The 21275-nt window shown below is 36.5% G+C and overlaps 2 protein-coding genes across 2 annotated transcripts; one reads left to right on the top strand and one right to left on the bottom strand.

The window, feature by feature from the left end:
- Positions 1-3008: 3008 nt before the first annotated feature.
- On the bottom strand, positions 3009-13634 carry LOC142977681 (E3 ubiquitin-protein ligase RNF25). The gene is made up of 7 exons (XM_076121753.1): positions 13497-13634; positions 13115-13421; positions 12624-12842; positions 10876-10992; positions 10337-10456; positions 9193-9338; positions 3009-8413 (listed from the first exon to the last, which is right to left on the bottom strand). Exons 1-7 carry the CDS (start codon positions 13517-13519, stop codon positions 8356-8358), a joined length of 990 nt encoding a protein of 329 aa, XP_075977868.1. The 5' UTR covers positions 13520-13634; the 3' UTR covers positions 3009-8355.
- Positions 13635-14786: 1152 nt separating this feature from the next.
- LOC142977911 (putative G-protein coupled receptor Mth-like 3) lies at positions 14787-21275 on the top strand. Its single transcript, XM_076122039.1, has 7 exons — positions 14787-15230; positions 15571-15745; positions 16386-16580; positions 17896-17974; positions 19243-19436; positions 19909-20050; positions 20795-21275. The coding sequence occupies exons 1-7, from the start codon at positions 14811-14813 to the stop codon at positions 21012-21014; spliced, it is 1425 nt and encodes a 474-aa protein (XP_075978154.1). The 5' UTR covers positions 14787-14810; the 3' UTR covers positions 21015-21275.

Here is a 21275-nt window from a genome sequence, read left to right as displayed (position 1 = left end):
GAAAGATGACCTTTGATTAGTTCTAGCTTAGCAAATGAAGTACTGCTACTCAAAAATATGCTTACCAAATCAAAATCATTTATTTCAGGCTACTGCCCATAAATACCTTAAACTTTAAATTAAGTATACATTATACATATTATTATTAATTAATTAAACTATTATTGTCAGAATTCGGCATAACGCTAGGATCACCCACCATTATTTATTATTTTTCTAAAAAAGACAACTCTTGCACTAAGCATTACTCTTGTGTCGCAAGGACTTTTACAAACATACAAACAACGTACTTACACAAAGTACAGCCAGACCCGAAACAATTATATGAGGAACGCACAAATACTTATTTCCTGTGGGAATCGAACCCAAGACATCCCGACGCAATAGTAGGGGCGTAGCGCCCTAAACCATTGCGCCACGGAGGCAGTCAAATGATAGAAAGAAGAGAATTGATAGTTAACTGAAAGGGGTTGGGTGCTAATTAGGGACAGTGTTACTATATTCTTAAAACTAGCCAGCCATTTTGTTTATAACTCAAAATTTGAAAGGATATTTATTTTTAGATTGAGTGTTAAGAATTCCTTATCATTAACAAAGGCGATATTCTTAAGAAAGATAAAAATTTACTCCATTGGCGTTTTTAGCGATTTATACTAACTAGGTATATAGTACTGCACGGTAGTAGGTACGTGTAAATCCAAGAGCTAAACCTTCGCTCAGTTTCCGTAATACAAGTCGAGAATATCCTTTGCATATCGACAGTTGATCTTACAACCTCCCTGCATTATAATTACATTACTCATTATTCAAGAAACAGTTTGCCTTCGGATGTTTTCACCATACGCAGTGTGCGCACAACACTGACTCACGAGGACAAACGGCTCATTTAAATATACGTTACCAAAGATGCATTGAGTGTGAGTGGGCTTGAGATTCATATAAAAATCGTTTTCGCGCATATTTGAGTTTAATCGTTGTTGTTTAAGGGCATTCCGTTTTTCATAAGTTATTTACGTTTTTGATGAAATATTTTATTTTAATATTGATCTAGATATAGATATTTACAAATAAGTTTAGTTTAGTTATTTAATTATTGTTGTTTGATATCGATATATTCAGGTTGAATATTGGATACAATTTGTCATAATATAATAACATAAAATATTCCTAATATAAGCCTTTAATAAACACACAATTTTTTCATTTTTGGGCTAGACCAATAATGAAAAAATACTAAGTATGTTTATGGCAGCTCAGCCTGCCGCAATAGCCTACAGTTTCTACTCTTGCTCTAACGCATCTAACTAGTAAGTAAATAGAGCATTATATAACAGGTAATACGAATAACAACATATTATTATAAGTAAGTATGGCATAAATTAATATAAATAAGAAAAGCCAAAGAAAATATTGATACGAGATATTATTAACAAATATTTGAATTTATAAATGGCATTTACCTAATTAATTTACTGCGTAGGATTGTTTAGCTAAGTGGTATCCGTATTCGGCAGTGTTAACTTTGCAAAAACCTTTCCATAAGGATATCTTATGAAGGAATTTTGTATATGTGAAACTTAAAGGCGCCGCAGAATAATAAAGTACAACTAATGTCCCTGTAATGGTCGATATCAAATCATTACGACGATCTAAATGGTAGGTTGGTAGCTTTCGCCAACATTGTTAAGTCGTGGTTCGGTATTTTACACATTTAAATTGTTTTATTTTCTTTCTTTTTAAAGGCAACTCCCACATTAAGAATTGCTCTTGTGTCGTGGGGACTTTTACAAACATACAATCAACGGACACAAAGCACGACCAGACCCAAAACCACCCCGAAACAATTAAGTATTTGTGGATCGCCCAAATAATTGCTCCGTGTGTGAATCGAACCCACGACCTCCCGACGCAATGGTATGGTGTGACGACCTAAACCACTGCGCCACGGAGGCAGTCACTATACTACGTATCGTAAGTATACTTTTAAACCTTGACAGAAAGTAGGGATGACTTTTCCTTTTGACGTACATATACTCATAAAAACTCTCGCAGGCTTGCTCCCGGCAATCGTCATTCGAATTTGATTCCATTCCAGGCGAATTCGAGATTATATTATGTCATATCGTATTTTTCCCTCATAAACATTTTAAAAAATGCATGATTAAACGCTGCAGTTTTTGTAAAACAAATAGGTAGGATTGTATAAGTAGACAAAACGTATTGTTTTCCCGATACCTCGAGATCATACATTACCCACTGCGCCTTTGAAGCAGTGAAAAATAATTGTATCTACAAAATAATTTTTATAACTTAACTAATTACCCTCATTATAAAGGTCGGTCACTTCCGAACGTCTAACAGGAACCATCTCTGTCATGTCCATAATATAGTGTAGGTCAGATATGCAAATAACTCTATCGGAAGCAAGCCAAGGCTATGGCCATAATAGGATGTGACCAGTTCACGTTTTCAAATAAATGTTGACTTCTAAAATGTTGTAGCTAGTTTAAATTGTGTATTCGTGAGATTGACTGCCTCCGATTCGCAGTGGTTTAGGTCACCATACCGATTCCACACCATTGCGTCGGGAGGTCGTGGGTTCGATTCCCACACGGAACAATATTATTTGTGCGATCCACAAATAATTGTTTCGGGTCTGGTTGTTTGTATGTTTGTAAAAGTCTCCACGACACAAGAGAAATTCTTAGTGCGGGAGTTGTCTTTTTAAAACAATAAATACAATTGACATTTTTAGCACAGTAAGGTCCTTGGTATGATTTTAGGTCAGTAACGATTTTACTAGCAGTGATAGCCGAGTGGTTTAAGTTGCACCTCACACGACTTTGCGAAGTTATGTGTATTACAAATAATTATTAGATGTTACAATAGTGAAGGAAAACGTCGTGACGCATTCTTACATACCTGAGAGTCCCTTAGACAGTTCTGGCAATCTTTCCGTAATAATAAATGATTAAAGGACATTTAATTAAATTAAAAAAACAGCATCATCTTTGGTAAGATTTTATTCATCAATTAATACCTACATATAGATAAAATTACATTTACAAAACTGTCAAGTGTACCGGGTACAGTCGGCGACACATGATGGCTTACAATGGTACAGTCATCAACAGATATGCCGACACTACGCAGGGCTGTCAGGTGAAGCCTCCTTTGGGATAAAACCACTATTTTAAATGTTATTAATATTTACCATCTTATTCATAAAAAAAGAAGTTATGAAAGGCTTATAAAGTGTTTTGTTACTTTCACTCCTTAGCGATATGAAAAAGAGAAAACATATTATAGTAGCTTTTTAACTAAAATTGTTTTATGTGTGTTTATGAATAAGTGGGTTAGTTTAACGACATTTAATTCAGTGCTCTCTTTCACGCGTTAGGATAAGAAAGAGAGAGGAAATGGCAGAAGCAGAAAGGCCAAAATGTCAAGTTTCAGTGCTAGTTAGATAGGTATGCTAGGTAATAATGGTAGTTTGTTTTGGCATTATAAATCTTAGCTTTATATTCCAACGTAAGTAATGGAAGAGATACGTAAGGGACCGCCAAATACGATAAGACATACTTTGATAACAAACTTCATATTGTAAAGTCGGTTGACGTTAGTCGATCTATGGAAGATCATTATTACAACCATATTTCTTTGTAACTGGGAGGTATTTAACAACAAGTCATATTAATTAATTGGCAAACTTATTTCGTAAATATATTGTATTGTAATAAGACGACTGTGTTCTGTGACCACAACAATAAGTGTTCAACAATTAACTAATATTTTAAACAACTATCTAAAATCATTTGAAATATATCTTATCGTATTCTGGCGTATCAATATTGCGTATTTTTAATATTATAGGAACCATTATAATTTGCGCTAATCAAAATTTGACAACCCTGGTATACACTAATCCTATTGGCTAATAAATGCCACAAAAAGCCAAATTATGCTATCCCCTAACGCTAAGCCAATATCTGCGAATTTAATAAATAACAAATATCCTAAATTTTCATTAAATATCCCAAACAAAGGAGAATAAGTACGTTTCTATCTTCCAAACCTTTCTCTCATTCATTGAAAACACGTAGAACATACTAGCAAGTCTCATGTTATTTACATATTGGAATGTAAAACATTTAAAAGACAAACAAGAAAAATTTTAAATTATATGAGACTCACTGAGAGGAAACTGAACGAAGAGAGGTTAACACAACCAAATTAGAAATGTTATACCTCCGCTTCTATTCCCTTAATACATACTAAGTGCGAAAATGGCTAGCAAATTATATAAAAATACGTCCAATTTATTTACAATAAATAAAACCTTAGAAAAAATGTATACGATACGTAAACCGTAGAGAAATGATTAGCTGCAGAATAAAAAAATACGGCTAAAAATAAAAACGTACAAATGAGCGTAAAACATTTTAAGTTAGAAGCATAATCGTCAACTTTCGTGATTTGAAGTTAGACGACAGTTAAAGACGTCGAAAGATTAGAAATGTTGATAAACAATGAAAAGTGCTAAAGATTACGAAATAGACGAATTCACGTGACATTGAACAATTAAATTGTACCTAATGAAGTAAATAGTTAATTACTAAAACCACGGATACAAGGGGACAAATGTTCCACGGCATGTTTGAGTATTTAGCGTAGCAGCGCGACATTAGGCATCTTAACACACACACTCTATCGCACATTCTTAGGAGTGTACAGGATTACGCACGGGAAAGACGGCGCGCTCTTCGCTCGCGAATTTCTTCGCAGGCTTGACAGATGAGCGCGGCGCACGCTCTTTCCTTTCCCCCTGTCCACCCTTTATACGCGCGCTCTTCCACGGAGGATTGTTGTATCATGAGCGATAATGTGTGTGTAGAGGGAGCCATTGGTAGACTTCGCTTGATATGCTACACTTTGCTATACATATGCTCAATACTATCACGAAAGCTTGCTACTATTGATCAACTGCTACTTCATAACACGTGTTCCGAAACATTTTAACGGCATGCTCTAAAAAGGCATGCTACACAAAATCACTTATAATATGTCCGTTTGACTAGCACGCTCGTTTGAAATATTCTATTAAGCATAACATTTTATGAGCATGTGTAACTATAGCTTAAGGTGTGCGATGTCACCATATATGTCCAACAGCTTCGCTTGACATGCCGTGGGACATTGTCCACTAGTGTTTCCGTGACTTAAATGATATCAAACACAACCATATTAATAAATAATGTAGTAATGCTAAATACATTTAAACAGTCATGGTGTTTTCCCGTCCCATTCAACCGCATGTTTTGAAAATAAAATATATTTTTATTATAAATAACAATCCATTTGATACATGTACATTTAAATAAAAACAATGTTTACAATATATAATCAGAATAAATTATCGAAATGTACAGGGTGTTCCTGTAAAATAATAAAATAAAAGTTTTGATTTTTGACATGAAATTCTTATTTGATCTAGAACATAGGTTTAGCTATAATTCTTATTTTAATGATATATTCGGATAGTTTATTGGAACTAGATTTCAACAAGGTATATTTTTTAACAATTGAGTATTATTTCGCTTGATTACGTAGATATGAGAATGTATTCCAACGATTTGTGTTGTAAAGGTACTGATTCAAATTTCAAGAGGAAGAATTTTTGAATAGTTGGCTGTTGCCTTCAGCGGTTGGTACACAATCAGTAAGACAAATAACGTTTGGTATTACCAGTAAATCACCTGGCTTGAACTTTTAGGCCTAAGGCCACCTGTAATCTGAAGGTGGGAACTTTGCGTATGACTTGACATCACAAATCCGTTTCACGACAATAAAAGCATAAGAACTCGTAGTGGATGGTATGCTTTTATGTGTATTAGATAATTATCACTCGCTTTAATGGTGAAAGAAAACATCGTGTTGAAAACTTCAATGCCTACAGTTGTTTTAACACATTTCTTGAGGGCATGCAAAGTTCCTAACCCGTATTTGGGCAGCGTGGTGAACTCAAGGCCTTACCCCTCGTTCGAGAGGAGATCTTTGCCCAGCAGTGGGACAGTCATGGGCTAAAAAACCTATGAAATAAGGTCCAATAAACTGTCCAAACACATCGAACATTTGACACGCAGTTACAGTAATGTTTTATTAATTTAATTATGTGGAATACTAGGGTTCTGACTAGTTTTCGTCACAGAAATGTGTCTTAAGCTAAGAATACAATGAACGATTATTATTTATTACTTTGTGCCGACCCACTATGGCCTATTTATTGTTAGAGATTTATATTTGGTGCACAGAATTACTAAATAATTATGCATAATTATTTGTATAAGTTACCGTATGATTGTAAACTTACACACGCTACTTATCTTTATGTATGTGAATATAGCAACAAGCCGCGACGTCGTGCCCAGCACTTCTTTCCAAGCGGAACTAAAAATCGTTCATTATGGTGTGATGTGAAATTGTTTGGCGGCATCTATATAATTTGTTGTTTTCTGCGTAGCGGCTTGATACTAAATTTTGACGCTGCGATCAATGTAATAGCGTGTACAATACAAATTGTAATCGTTTACAAATTAAGACACGAACAAACTAGACACAAATCATTTTTCCACAATTTGACAATGTTGTTGTTTAATATTTTACGCGGTGTTTGCAATTAAACAGTGAAATACATAAATTGATCTATAAAATTAATCAGATAACAATATTGAAAAATTGGCTAAGATTTAACTATTACCTACTACATTTAGTCGCAGTTTCCATGATTCTGAATAAGTATTGGTTACCTTATATGGTGGAATTTTACTGTTGGCAACATACATTTACTGCCACTTTAACTGCCGGATAGGGTATCAGGCGCTTATTTATAGGTGATGAAACTAGCAGTTATTGCATTAAAATATACCCATTGTATGAACTATGTGCACCAAATATATGCCTCCTCTATGGTCTATGGAATAACGTCACAGTTTGACATTATGAAACAGTTTACAAATCCGTTTGAACATCACGTTTTTCACAATTTTCCAATTAATTTCTGAACTATCAGTATTTTTTTTACACAATTCCATTATAGAAATGTGTGATTTTTTGTTTAGTTAATAAAACAAGTTCAAGAAACTGGTATACTTTGAAAGAGTGATGGACTTTGTACAAAAGACTGACGATTTACGTATGAAACGTGAAAATATTGATAAAAACATAGATAAGAACTTGGGAAAGACGTTTGGAAGGTACTTAGAATAGAAGAGTGTTTGGGAGAAGCTTATGAATCCTTTCAGGCTTATTGTTTTCGTAAAACATAATACGTGCTGCGTGTAAAGGACCGTCGGGCCTTTCGAGCCTTTTCTCGCACGTTCGTACGAGTTTCAAAGCGTGTATGTTTACATCATAGCAAGAAATTTTCGCGTAGCATTACCATAGATAATTGTACACAGAATTAAACGAATATTTTAACTGAGCTTAACGTTACAATGCTACGCATGAAAGGTAAAACGTGAGTATACGTGGACGCACGTGGACGAAAGTATACGTGTACGCCCGTTAAGTCCGTTGTGTAAACACTGTTGCAAGACAGCAAAATAGCTTCTATATTAAAATTTAAGCTAACGCTTGAACCCAACAATGGCAGTGTAAGCAATTTTTGGAGGGACTATTTACCTATCTACTAACGAAAACAAATATCCTGAAAGGAGGCCGAAATCACAGATATTTTCTAGAAATAAAATTATAATATTGGCAAATAACTTCGTTGCAGATCGCTAGCGGTAAATCGGTGGTAGAATCTGTACGGTTCGCGCGAAGCGGCACTAGCAGTCTCGGAACTATATTTAGGGTAGGATAACTAGGGTAAATCGTCAGTCTCGAAAGGTACACCTCAGTCCATCTTAGCAAAGTAGACCCTGTATCGAAAGTCCACGGTTTCGCCGTCTCCCGCGTACCGTTCGGTCTCGCCTCGCCCGGCGCCGACCTCGCGACCGTTGTCTTCGAGCCGAACGCCGGGCGGAACGGCACGCGCTCGCCGCCACGGGAGACGCGTAGTCTGACTAACGCGGACGTAAAACTAAGGTAACTTAAAATTAAAGATAAACTATACAAAAATACAACAACCTCCGCATCGTTCGGTGCGAAACGATAGAGATTCAAAGTATCGACAGTTTCTTTCAGAAAATTGTGGTCGAAAAACGTGCCGTACCAAACTGACGAGCATGACCTGCTGCGGTGGAGCTGCGGCGGGTGAGGTCGCGGGCGGCGGCGGGGGGGTGCAGGCCAGGTGGGGGCGGGGGCGGGGGGGCGCGGCTATGCGGCGCGCGGCGGCAGGGGGCGCGCCGGGGGTCACCGCGCGCCGCCCCGCGCCCCGCGCCGCCCCGGCTTGCCGCGACGGTTGAAGCCCCTGCACACACACCACGCACGTGTCACATTCTTATTTACAACACGCCTATTATTCCCAAAAGTCGAACAAACAGGTATATAAAATACATACATGTTTCACAATTTACAATATCAGTCTCGAGTATACGTAGTGAGGCGACCCTTTTGTCATATACCGGGTACGTTATCCGACTTCGAGCTACTATTGAGAAATTAGAAAAAAAAAATAGCACTAAGCCCGCCACAGGAATCGAACGTGTCGCTGGTAGCGTAGACAGAGACACAGAGACAAATAATTAACACTTGTTCCATCGGTAAGATGTTTACCGCCTGAGAGTTCTTTAAAGTTTTTGAATGTATGCAAACTCCCTAAACCACTATTAGCCAGCTTAGTGGACTCAAGGCCTTACCCTTCACTTTAATTCGGACATTAATGGGTTAAAATTAAATATAATAAAATAAATAAGTCAAATCAGAACGTGCTCACGACGCTATATTTTTGTCTACATTTACCGACGAAAGCGGAAATAAATAAATAAATATTATTGGACCACTCACACACGGTCCTTTCCAAACTAAGCAGAGTTTGTACTATGGTAACCAAATAACTGATAAACATATACTTTTTATTATATACTTACAAAGATAAATTGACAACCAGGTTCAGAACAAATACTCGTGCTCATCACACAAAGATTCGTCCCGGATGGGATTCGAACACCACACGCGGCGCTACGGTTCTTGCGGCGAGGTGACCGCTTAAACCACTGCGCTAAACGTGTAGTTAAATTATTAAATTACCTGTAGGGTCCGCGATACGCAGCACGTGCCTGAGGCGAGCCAGGCGCTGAATTGTTATTGGAGCCGTTTCCATTCTGTCGCGCTTCGCCCACGGCCTCTGCCTTCATGTCTTGGGACCCGCCGGGGGACCCGTTGCTTGCTTCATCCTACAAATTAAAGCAATACATTTAGACGTACCATTGACCCCCATACGATATTGAACTTAGTGGGAATGACCTAATCCTGAATCGATTAAAAATCTAATATAATTTGACAGTATTTCAAATAAAACTCGATCGATTTATTATCCGACCCAAAAATAATTGTTTCGGGTCTGATTGTACTTTGTGTCCGTTTGCATGTTTGTAAAAGCCCCCGCGACACAAGAGCAATTCTTAGTGCGAGAGTTGTCTTTTATAACTCAAACTCATAAAATTCATTATACAACTAAGATGTTACCGTAAAACGGGGTGAATAGAAACAATTTTCAACTTTGTCCTAAAAATTTGTTGCGAATAACTTGTTATTTTTATTGTCGGGTTCTTTTATATCATGTCCGGCGCTATGAAGAAAGAGTTAAAACCATATTTATCCAAAAATATGCATAATTTTACGATATTTCATTAAAAAAATGGTCAATTTCTATTCACCCAACGATAGGGGTGAATCGAAACGACCAAAGGGGTGAATGGAAAAATTGTGTTTTAAAACGTTTTTTCAGTTAACAATATTGTATCTTTATAGATAAATATACACTTAAAGAGATAAAGACTCCAAACAACTCATTAGAAAATAAATTCCACTTTAAATCCAAAGTTTTGAAAAAATTATATGGACCATTAAGGCATTCGAGGACGGTTGACTTTGAAGCAATTTTTTGGGTATAAATATCAATTTAAACATTTAAACAATTATGACACCGCAGAGAAGTAATATCGACGTGTAATCATTTCAAATTTGAACAAAATTCTTAAACGAGGAGTACTCAAATATTGGGCTTGAAAACTTTCCTGATTTTTTTTCTATTCACCCCGCGAATTCTATTCACCCCGTTTTACGGTATATATTTTCCTGATCCTCGATACCCTTCCTTCAAGGTGTTTTAATCTTTCAGTCTAGGAATAAAAATGTAAAAGAATTATAAATAATCATGAAAGTTACTTACAATCTCGTTATCAGCTGGGGTAGTAATAGTGAGGGGTGGCGGTCCCGTATCACCGATACCCACTACGCCACCCTTAGCCACTTGCTCAGCCAATAGCGCCGCCATTTTCTTTTGAAGATCCTGAAACATAAGATTTAATATTGACTAGTTTTTACCAGTGACGTAGTCCAGGAAAGATTTACCGGAGTAAAATAAAATAATTTTTAGGTTGAAGTAAATCTGTCAAAAAACATTTGCGTGACGGAATTTCGCAAGAAGGGTTCCATATACTCCATATTTACACTTATAAATGCGAAAACCTTATACCGCTATCAATATCTAGAGCACTCAATCGAATAGCGCCTAGCCTAGTCCACGAAGAGAACCTGTCTTCTTCTTCCTGCCGTATGGTTAGTGGTCAACCTAGTGTCAAAGTTGTTCAAGCCACCCTGAGGCCTTTGACGTGGCTTACCTGAACCTGTCAAATATGACTGTGAGTAAGGCTAGGTGCTATTCGAACGAGTTCTCTAGATGGACTACCTCTGTTTGTATGTACTTACTTTCAATTCTGCAGTCAAGCAGAACGGTGGTGCGGAGACAGAGTCCATGGGTGGTGGAGCTTTCTTCAGAGACTCCACGTCACATGACACAGTGCATCGGCACACAGGGCATGTTTGCTGTAAACATTCAAAATGGGTTTGTACATAGGAAATTATTAAATTTACTTTACTACATGATGAATTGTGTGCACCCTGTAAAACTGCATTTTTGTACATAAACATTTGCATCACAGGCCCATATTAATTGAGTAATAAATATGTTGTTTCGACCTGTAATCTTTGTAGAAGTCACATTTTTTTTCTTTTTATTTTATAATTTAGGATGTTGGTTTCGGCAAGTCAAACTATAAAATTTCGAATATTCTCTAATAATATTTAAAAACATGATTTATAGTACTTAACACATATAATTTTAAAATTATGTAAATTTTTGTTGTAATCCTTATTAAATATCTATGCTTCTTTGCAGAGGAGTTTCAAGCAAAATCCCATTGTAACATTTAAAAACCTTTTACCCATTAGGAAAGCTATATTCCCAGTTGTCCCCTCCAACACTGTCCCCCGTGATGACAACTGGGAATTTTCTTCCTACTTGTATTCCCAGTTGTCACCCTTAAATATAATATACCTTAGAAAATGGGTTAAATCATAAATATATCTTCATACAAACATTCAAAATGTTCCAAACAGAAACTTGTAAAGAGGTCACTAACTCACTGTACTGTGACTGGTAGCCACAAAATGAAGAATGCCCCCTTCTAATGTTACACTTGTCATATCACATACCCACAATATTTAGTATTAAAAGCCTGTTATTATATTTATTAAAACATTGTTTCTTTAATGTTATAAAGTTGAGTGGGTTAATGAAAAAAATATTCAACTTGTACACATAAAACATTCAATAAAAATCCACACCCTATGTAAATTTTTTTCGTATATAATGTCGAAATTAAAATGATTACAGACTGAAATGTAATAGCTACTGATCCCAACTAAAACTAAAAATCGTGATGTGATCTAAATCTTTATGAAATGTCAAAACAATGTTTTTTTAACATTTCATAAAGATTAGCCAAGTTGACTGGTAGTCAATTAACCTAATGTTATAGAAAGCCTTTTGTAGGGCTAGTCACAAGCAACCTTTGTTGAAGTGAAGCAGAAGAGAAGCAAGTGAAGCATTAATGATTCACAAGTTAAACTTGTGAATATTTTTAGAAAACAATATCCCCAATTTGCCACTATCTCTTACTCACAGTAGTTAGAAATGCAGAAAAACTGCATTTAATTCAATCCTCTAACAAATTAAACTTAGATGTATATGGCATCCCTTTACATGGGACTAAACATTGTTAATGGTGAAACATGCGTGTATGTATTCATACACTTCTGCCTACACATTCAGGTATAATGGGCATGATATTATGGATGCATGTTAAAAAAAACAAATCATCAAAATGGTTTGTTATTCAGGTGAGTTGGTCTCATGACTGGCAGTAATTTGGACTGTACATCAGAATTCAGGTGTACAATGAAAAAGCTAGGTAGTATGGGGCCTAGGTGCAAAATAAAGTAGGGCCCTCTACACTTTAACTAAAACTCAATTTCAAGAAAAATTTTAGATGCATCTTTTCAACTATAGAGTCAGATTTGGTCTCTGCCTTCTATTGACATAAAATATAATTTTAACTACAGATCTTAGATTCACCTTCATGTTTCAATTGTGGAAAACTAAAAGGGTAAATTACCTGGTAAGCTGGTGCAGATACTTGTTGCCAAAGAGGTAGTTTATCTAACTCCTCCTTGTAATACTTCTTGCCAGCTATGAGGTGATTAGCTAGGCAGTGGCTGTGGAAGTGATGGTAGCATTGCGTCTTGATGAAAACATCTCCATCGGAGAAACCATACAGGCAGATTACACACTGACCACTCGGCAAGTTACTCTCAGTTAAATTTTCCCGAATCAGCTGGAAATATGTATTGAAATTTGCTTTAGCATGTAGCTTACAAAACTATAATCGTTTTTCTCCAATAAATTGTTTGAACTATAGTATTTTAATCCTTAATTACTGACTTTTGCTGACTAATTCCTAACTCAGTGTTTATGTAATTTACTCTACTTTTATTCTACAAATATTTTGTATCATCCAACAAAAATAAATAATATAGCATTATTTATTAATTATGACTCCAAATATGATAACAATAGTCACGATTCATAAAGCATTCGAAATCTTACCTCAATCAATTCAAAAACTACAGGCTGACCAAGACAATCACTCAGTTTACCCCTGATTTGTGAATTAATAGTGGAGATGAGTTCATCGTCAAGTCCTCTAGGGTTCCTAAGCGTCACGACGGGGCTGGTGTCGGGGTACTCCGGAGTTAACTTCACTTCCAGGGTGACACACACAAATTGCTGGTCGATATCGTCACCAGTCGAAGGATGAACAACTGTCTCTATAATATCCGGCACCTCGCCGACACGCTTTATCACGACATCGTTCATTAAAATAGCCTCTAAAGCTTCAATCTCATCCGTTACTCTGTAAAATTGCAAAACATTGATCACATTATTCGAAATTTAACACTGAATGAAATTGTGCAACTAAGTTACACACCTTTCGTCTACAGCGGCCGACATCGTGACTGATATGAAGTCTCAGCCCGGATTTCAGGGGTGCATTCAGTTCAGGCAGGCGCAATGCAGCTGATGCAGCCAAACAGCTGGGAGACTCAGTCAGTGGAAATCGCGACAAAAATCAATCATTATTATTTTCTACCATAGATAATAAATTCTTAATAGAGATGTATCTCTGATCTATTTTTGGTAATTTTCTTGTTTAGTCGATTTTATTAGGTCAGCGGATAACATGCATTTTGAATTTAATAAAAAAAATTGTAAAATACTGAAACATTAATGAAAGATTCCATTTAAGCTTTTTCAACAAAACGTCAATTTATATAAGTTGGGGTGCGTTTTTTATGTTCAAAGTAAAAGTACGCTATTTCGACTACATATGTTTTTTAATAAACTAATGTGTTTCTGCTGGTAACTACCTACTGACATAGGAATTCGTTCCAATTTATTAACCCTTTAAAAGTTCAAATAGCAATATTACACTTTTAGCCACAGTTTGCTAAAATGTTTTCTACGTAGGTAGTATTAGTTTCTTCATTAATAATAAATTAAGACACATTTTGCCCACGTCGGGGTCAGGTTTATTTCTCAAACATTTTGGATATTCTTTTTTGATGCTTTGATAGTCCCGACCAATGGTCGTGAAGTATGCAATACGACCTGATAGAAAATCCTTTCGCAAGTTTGAATTTTTTATGATGTATTCTTTTTTTATTCTAAAGCGAATGTTTCTGAGAGATAGAAATAGCTATACTAATAATAAAACTCATGCAGGTAAATACTCGTCCCTCATATCTACTATAAAACGTTTAGAGCAGTGGTCGTCACTCTTTCCTGGTCAAGTGGCATACACATACCTACACATACACATACAGGAAAGCTCATAGCTACATTTTTTTTTAGCTAGCTTGAGTATAAACTTTTTTTAAAGTGCCGGCCATCAAATGATACGATACGGCATATAAGTATATCGATAGAGCTAGCCATTTGGAGCAATAGTTATTATGGCACAAAAGTTGTAGGATGGCTTCAAACGAAGTTAAACAAATGAATGATCGCCTTTTGCCCTAAAATAGTCCAACAGGGTAGGTCCCAGCGGGTCGCAGGGATACAAGTTTGATGACCGCTGTTAAAAAAGAGATCAAAGAAATGTTGACATTAAATACCTACTCGATTAAATCTTGACTAGAATAGAAGTGGCAATTTATTGAGTAGCCCAATTTGTAGTTTTTAGTCTGAATATAAATTCGCAGCCAGACGGACGCTTGGACACACCATTTCTTACAAAAATAAAATGGTATCTTTATTATTGTTTGTTACATTTGTGATCGTAAGGACTACAGTGTCACAACCGCCATGCAATCCTCAGAACAGTGTGGAACTAACTAATCGTACGTATAACGGCATAACGTATGGAGAGGGAGAATATTTTGTGGACAACGTCACGGGACTCGAGAGAGGCTGTGTGTGTATGAAGAAGACCTGTGCAAGAAAATGTTGTCCTTTTGGCGAGGGACGTAACTGGGATCATCCAAAACATATATGTGATAATTTTACTCAGGAATTCGATCCACCAGTGTTTGAAAACTATGAACTAAAGAAAGGATTTGATGCCAAAAAGGAATTCCATTTCTTTTTGTCCAAAATGAAGTGTGCTGAACATGAATTCAGACTAGTTCTGCTAGGGATAACAGAGGATATACATTTAGAAATGGTAAATTTGAATAATACCTAATATTTGCATCAATTAACGTGGCTGTGACGAACTGAAGCGGTGACTGGTAGCGCTGAGTGTACGCGTCGTTCACCGCGCGGTCTGGCGGTGTATGAGCGTTTGGCTTCACCGCCTAACGCGGCATAGCGCGGTTCCATGTGTAAACCGCCTAATTCACGTCACCAATTTTACTGAACACTTTTTAAAATTTTGTTATAATATTAATCGATATAATTAAAGTTTAAACATAGAGTACTTTAAGTAGTTATTTTTCCACCAAAACGTGTAATGAGTCGCGGCGTTTACTATTTTTTTATTTATGTAACTGTTTATTCTGCAGGACGGTAGACTTAATTATACAATTGTAGATGGCACCAAAACCAGCAAGATTTTAGATCCCGACAAATACTGCATAGATCAGTTTATATTCCAAGGTTCTGTGGTACAAAGCGCGCTTATATGTAATGAACCGAAAAAATCAGAAAGAAGTAGATATTTGGTTATGAATGCTGCTTGTAAGTACATATTATTATTGTTGTTGAATAAATATTAGGAACTATCATCTACGCTTTTCTGTAAATATTATAAATGCAAAAGTCTGTGAGGATGGATGCATGTATTTTTGTTTCATTTTCACGAAAAAAATCCTAAACGGCTTTTTATTAAATTTCGGCCAGTTTCTTCATCAAAAATAACAGTCAAATTATAGGGGTAACGTAAAATGTCAGCCAAATTTGTTGCTTCTACGAAATTAAATAAATGTTAAATAGAAACTCGTCGTTTGTGGCCAAATGTCTGTCTCACGGCTAAATCACTGAGGGCATTTAATGACTTTTAGCAATTATTTGGCATTTTGGAGACCAGCTGATTCAATCTTATACTTATAAAAAAATCTCGTGACGTGACACAATGTTGGTTAACGTAGATACTCCTTCAAAACGACGTGACCGGTTCTCTTGAAATTTTGTGAGCATATTGAGTTGGTCTGAGAATCGGACCTACTCTATACCTTTGCCTACCCCTAACATTTAAAAAAAGTTCATATGGCAAATCAACGTTTGCCAGGTCAGCTTGTCGATATAAATAGGTATAATGTTTCAAATTATATTGTTAAAGTATCGCTATAGTTAGAAGGTTAATTTTTGTTTGTTTCAGGTATGTACATCTCTTGTTTCTTCATTATCCTGACAGTGATCGTGTATGCTATCTTACCGGAGATCAGGAGAACTCTCCACGGCATGGTGATGTTGGCACACCTGTCCAGCTTTTTTGTGGCATTCCTTTTCCTTGCCACTATGCAAGTCCTTCTAACACACGGGATGATCAATCAAAATTGCTGCACCGCTATGAGTAAGAATTGTAGTTATTTATTAAACTTTAAAACACAGTTATTTAGGTAATAAGTATATGTCCACAAAACCACCGACGCAGTTTGACTATTATGCTCAAAAATTACGGTACATAATTATAATTAATTATATTATTTCAACGAAGTACTCAAAACATATATTAATAACTACTACATTTTTTTTTAGTAGTGGGGAAGTGTCCCAATTATTTATCTTAGTTATAAAAAAGATTGGTATTAAATCCCCTTTTTTCTGGGGTTCGGTACCCAAAGGGTAAAAACAGGACCCTATTATACTGAGTCCTTGTCTGTCTGTCACCACGCGGTATCACATAAACCGTGATAAGTAAACAATAGAAAATTACGTAGATTATGTGTTTCTGTTGCCGCTATAACAAGAAGTAAAATTTATGTACCTACTATTGAATTAACTAGCGATATATTTAGACTGCTGTTTGACCTTTGTTGATGTTATGTATTCTTAATATTATATAATATATTATATTACTTATTAATACAAGATAAATAACTCAATAATAAATCTCGCACAAAATTAGCATGTTGTTGATTCTATTCATAGTAGTTTTATTATTCTATTATTACATATTCATAATATTATTAGGTACGATCACAGATTTCTCAAGTACAGCAGCAACCTAATATTGTTGGTATCACTGTGTTTATTTGTTGCCCTTCTGGCGGGAGAGTCCCACATAACCCTGCACTCCACTCTTTGAGCAGTTATATGCGTATTGCATTTTCCCCAGGTAGACCAAAAAAGGTACTTGTAGTAATGAAAGACAATTTAGCGGCTGAGGCTTGGCAACTTTATCCAATAGATCGATTCTCTATAGCTACCGACCAGCGACAACTGACTAGCTATTGAGAAATTTTGTATGAGAATCTGATCAGCGCCTCTGACGGGCGTCGTAGAAATGCCAAAATTTCGATAGCTAGCCGGTTGTCGGTAGTCGATAGTAGTAGAGAATCGAGGTACGCGCCGCTAGCGGGCGTCGCAGGAATATTTTAGCGGTACATTTTAAATGTCAAACTTTCGGATACTCGACAGTACGGACTGTAGAGAATCACGCTACAGTAACCTGATTCTCTAACACTATCGACTACCGTCAACCAGCTAGCTATCGAGACATTTTGTATGAAAATCTGATCAGCGCCGCTAGCGGGTATCGCAGGAACTACTTTAGCGGTACATTTTAAATGTCAATCTTTCGTTACTCTACAGTACCGACCGTAGACAATAATGCTACTGTACGTCCACGTAATAATTTTGTGTTATAATTAGTTTGTTGTTTACAGCTCTTGTAATCTACTTCGCGATGCTGTCAGCCTTTTTTTGGATGAATGTGATGTGTTTCGACTCCTGGTGGAAGTTCAGGTAAATTAAAAGTAATTTAAGTAGTACGATTTTATCCTTCTAGCCTAATGACATTATATACTAGGCAGGAACTATAGTGTCCAAGCTTGTGTATACTACATTGGCGCACTATTCCATCACTCTCATGCCAGTCATAACTGCGAATAGTCAGAGATAAAAAATGAGAATATTTCAATAAGCCAAAATATTTAAATATACAATGAAGAATAGAGGTCTGGAAGTCTGGATCCTAATAGCTTAACTCTGGTAAGGGAAAAATAATTGAAATTAACACATAGCACAAAGATACAAATAAAAATAAATGAATATTATTGGACAACTCACACACGGTCATTTCATTTCAAACTAAGTAGAGCTTGTACAAAGATTTCTCCCGGGTAAGATTCAAACCAAATAGGTACACGTTGTGTTTTGTATAAATCTGATATTTATGTAAAAATAATATAAAAAATGTTATAGTACGTGTTATTTCAGTCGTCTTCTTTTAATTTGCTGCTTTCCTGTTCGTCGAGGCATTTGTTTTTTGCTTTTTATAATATTAATATTATTAAGGTTAGATTATACGAAGTAGGTATGCTGGGTTTCGAGAATTATTAATAAAACGAGATTATGTAGTCAAGTTCTAAAACATGGCTGTGTTATAAATAAGTTACGCAAGCAGTCGAATCCACTTTTTTTTAATAGACTATCTTTACCAATAAGAAAATAATTAAATATATTATAATTATGTATGGCCAAGCTTCTCGTCGAGAGGTCTTTAGCGCGATAGTTGATTATATTATGATATTAAATCATGTCGCTAGATGTCAACAAACAGGAGCGATTTCTCTGGAATAAAACACTTTACGACGACAACGAAGGCAGAGTCACATAGTGGGTATATGTGGCGCGGTCGGTAGTGTATGCTGGATGAATCTTAGGTCGGGCCAAAAAGTATTTTCTGTGATTTTGTGTTAAGAATTTCTCCTAGATTGCCCGGAGGTAGGAAGTTGAGGTTTTAGACCTCCGTGCCTCGGAGAGCACATAAAGCCGTCGGTCCGGGGCCTGATCTTTCACTGGTCGTGTCGGTTATCCGTCCACCGGGCTATGAGATGATGGAATAGAGAGTGTACCTGTGTATTGTGCACACACTTGAACAATATAAATAAAGTCCTGCACAGTTGGCCAGTTTCAATGAAACTGGTCGCCGCCGCGCCGTAGCCGGATATCAAGTAGGATATTATTATTATTATATGTAAATAGATATTATTATGTTTTTTTTGTTACAGAAAGCTTGAAGTTCCGAATACGCCGTCGAAACGCGTCAGACCGCAGGATCTCAGGCGTTTTTTAATGTACTGCGTATACGCATACGGTGTACCGATTGCTTTAACCATACTAGTTGCTGCTCTCGAGTTCTCCGGCCTTTCAATGTATAATGAACTAATGCCTCGCTTAAGACAACGCGGATGCTTTATAGATGGTAAACATTTATAATGATTATTATGAGAGGCGCTCATAGCTAGTTGTGCTCACCGGTCGGTAAAAGATCTGTGGGTAACGCAACTGTGGGCGCGGTCATTCTATAGATCGGTGACCGCATAGAGGTATTTTAACTGAGGGTCTCTGTGCTTCGGAGGGCACGTCGGCCCCGGTTGTTTTCAATTAAGATAACAGTCGTTATGCCATGTCAAAGGCCTTTCGGGCGGTTTGAACAACTTTGACACTAGGTTGACTACTAACCATACGATAGATAGATATAATGATTATTTATATTTTTATACTCTACCCGTGACTGTCGTATTATTATCTGAATAGTTTGTAGTTTTGTAACGTGCCCAGTATAAGGCAATAGTTTCGCCCTCTATTACATGGGACTACACCTCTGTCTACGCCTTCGAATATAAATGCCGTGATATTAATATACGTGTTGCTTAACGCTATTTAATTTTCAGGGACCGGCAGATTGATATACTTGTACACGCCGATATTGTTCGTGTGTTGCTCAGACGTAGTATTTATTGCATTAGTGGTCAAACGGATTTTAGAGCATAGGAAACAGACACAGCAATTATTGCATAAAAAGGCCACTCAAAGGTATTTATTTTTGTTTGTTAAAATTTTTCATTTCAGCTGTCTGACGGTCTCCGTGGCGTAGGCTGTGCGCTGATAGATCACTATGTCAGTCAGTCAGTCACCTTTGAGTTAATTATAGTTAATTATATCACATTATATTATAAGGTACCTGGGTTAAATATGGCCAGCCGAAAAATATAGCCACGTACCATTATTCCAAACACGAAATATTGTAACATGACCATGAATTGCTGTCAGTGTCACATGTAGGAACGGCGTATCTGTCAACCCTTCCCGAGCCTTCTAGTCGCCTAGTGTCGGTTAAAGTGAAACATGCATGAGGTTCGGAATAGTGGGAAGTGGCCATAATTAATTTTGGGTTGACATTTGACCCAGGTACCTTATAATAAATTGTGATATAATGGTGACTGACTGACTAACATAGAGCTCTATCAGCGCACAGCCCAAACCATTGGACGGATCAGGCTTATTACATGAAATAACTAATTAATATTAGGTCGGGGAAAAAGTCTTTTCGCATTATAGTATGTATGAACTTGCAGTAAAATCTCTTTGGCTTCAAGAATCACAAGTGAGTACACGGTTCATTAGGTTTCAGTGAACTCGTGAGGTACAAAAATTTAAAAAAGATTTCATTACAAGTTCATACATACTATAATGCGAAGAGACTTTTTCCCCGACCTTATATAATCTAGATAAACCGTGCATGCAAAGGCTCTTCTAATTATTGTTGATGTGTTTCAGATTCACGCTGTACATAAAGTTGTTTGTTATAACTGGTTTCAACTGGGTGTTGGAAGTGTTAAGCATGGTGTTTCGTGAAGCGCATCATTTTTGGAAGTACACCGATGCCTTTAACATGCTCGTCGGTCTGACAATATTTATCACGTTTGTCTGCAACAAAAAAATATACAAAGCGCTAAAGGCAACCGTTTTCTTGGAGAATAACAATAAAACGTCTTAATTAAGTATGTAGGGGTACGGTAGTAAACATGGTCACCTCGCCGTAATAACCGCCGCGTGTTTCGGCTTCGGATCCCACACGGGACAAATACTTGTGTATTTGTAGGCCTGGTTAAGAATGTATCTATATAAATATGTATTTAAAAGTCGTTTATTCTTTTAATGCACAACCCCATATAACACTTAGTTCAGTACACAAATGGAGACGTTTCTAATACTGATTTCAGAAGGACAGAAGCAAAAAAGTTAGAAAGAAGTAAAG

The sequence above is a fragment of the Anticarsia gemmatalis genome, chromosome 13 (assembly GCF_050436995.1).
Source record: "Anticarsia gemmatalis isolate Benzon Research Colony breed Stoneville strain chromosome 13, ilAntGemm2 primary, whole genome shotgun sequence".
In the NCBI taxonomy this organism is placed as follows: Eukaryota; Metazoa; Arthropoda; class Insecta; order Lepidoptera; family Erebidae; genus Anticarsia; species Anticarsia gemmatalis.
The sequence above is the reverse complement of the archived record's forward strand: the minus strand, read 5'-3'. Positions and strand labels throughout refer to the sequence as shown.

What these genes read in the sequence shown, in the direction of transcription:
- LOC142977681 (XM_076121753.1), bottom strand. Translation starts at nt 13,519, where the DNA reads ATGTCGGCCGCTGTAGACGAAAG. An exon ending in TCGGCCGCTGTAGACGAAAG is followed by an intron (nt 13,422 to 13,496) that starts GTGTGTAACTTA and finishes GCAATTTTACAG; the next exon opens with AGTAACGGATGAGATTGAAG. An exon ending in TAGTTTTTGAATTGATTGAG is followed by an intron (nt 12,843 to 13,114) that starts GTAAGATTTCGA and finishes ACATATTTCCAG; the next exon opens with CTGATTCGGGAAAATTTAAC.
- LOC142977911 (XM_076122039.1), top strand. Translation starts at nt 14,811, where the DNA reads ATGGTATCTTTATTATTGTTTGTTACATTTGTGATCGTAAGGACTACA. An exon ending in ACGCGGATGCTTTATAGATG is followed by an intron (nt 19,437 to 19,908) that starts GTAAACATTTAT and finishes TTTAATTTTCAG; the next exon opens with GGACCGGCAGATTGATATAC. An exon ending in CATAAAAAGGCCACTCAAAG is followed by an intron (nt 20,051 to 20,794) that starts GTATTTATTTTT and finishes GATGTGTTTCAG; the next exon opens with ATTCACGCTGTACATAAAGT.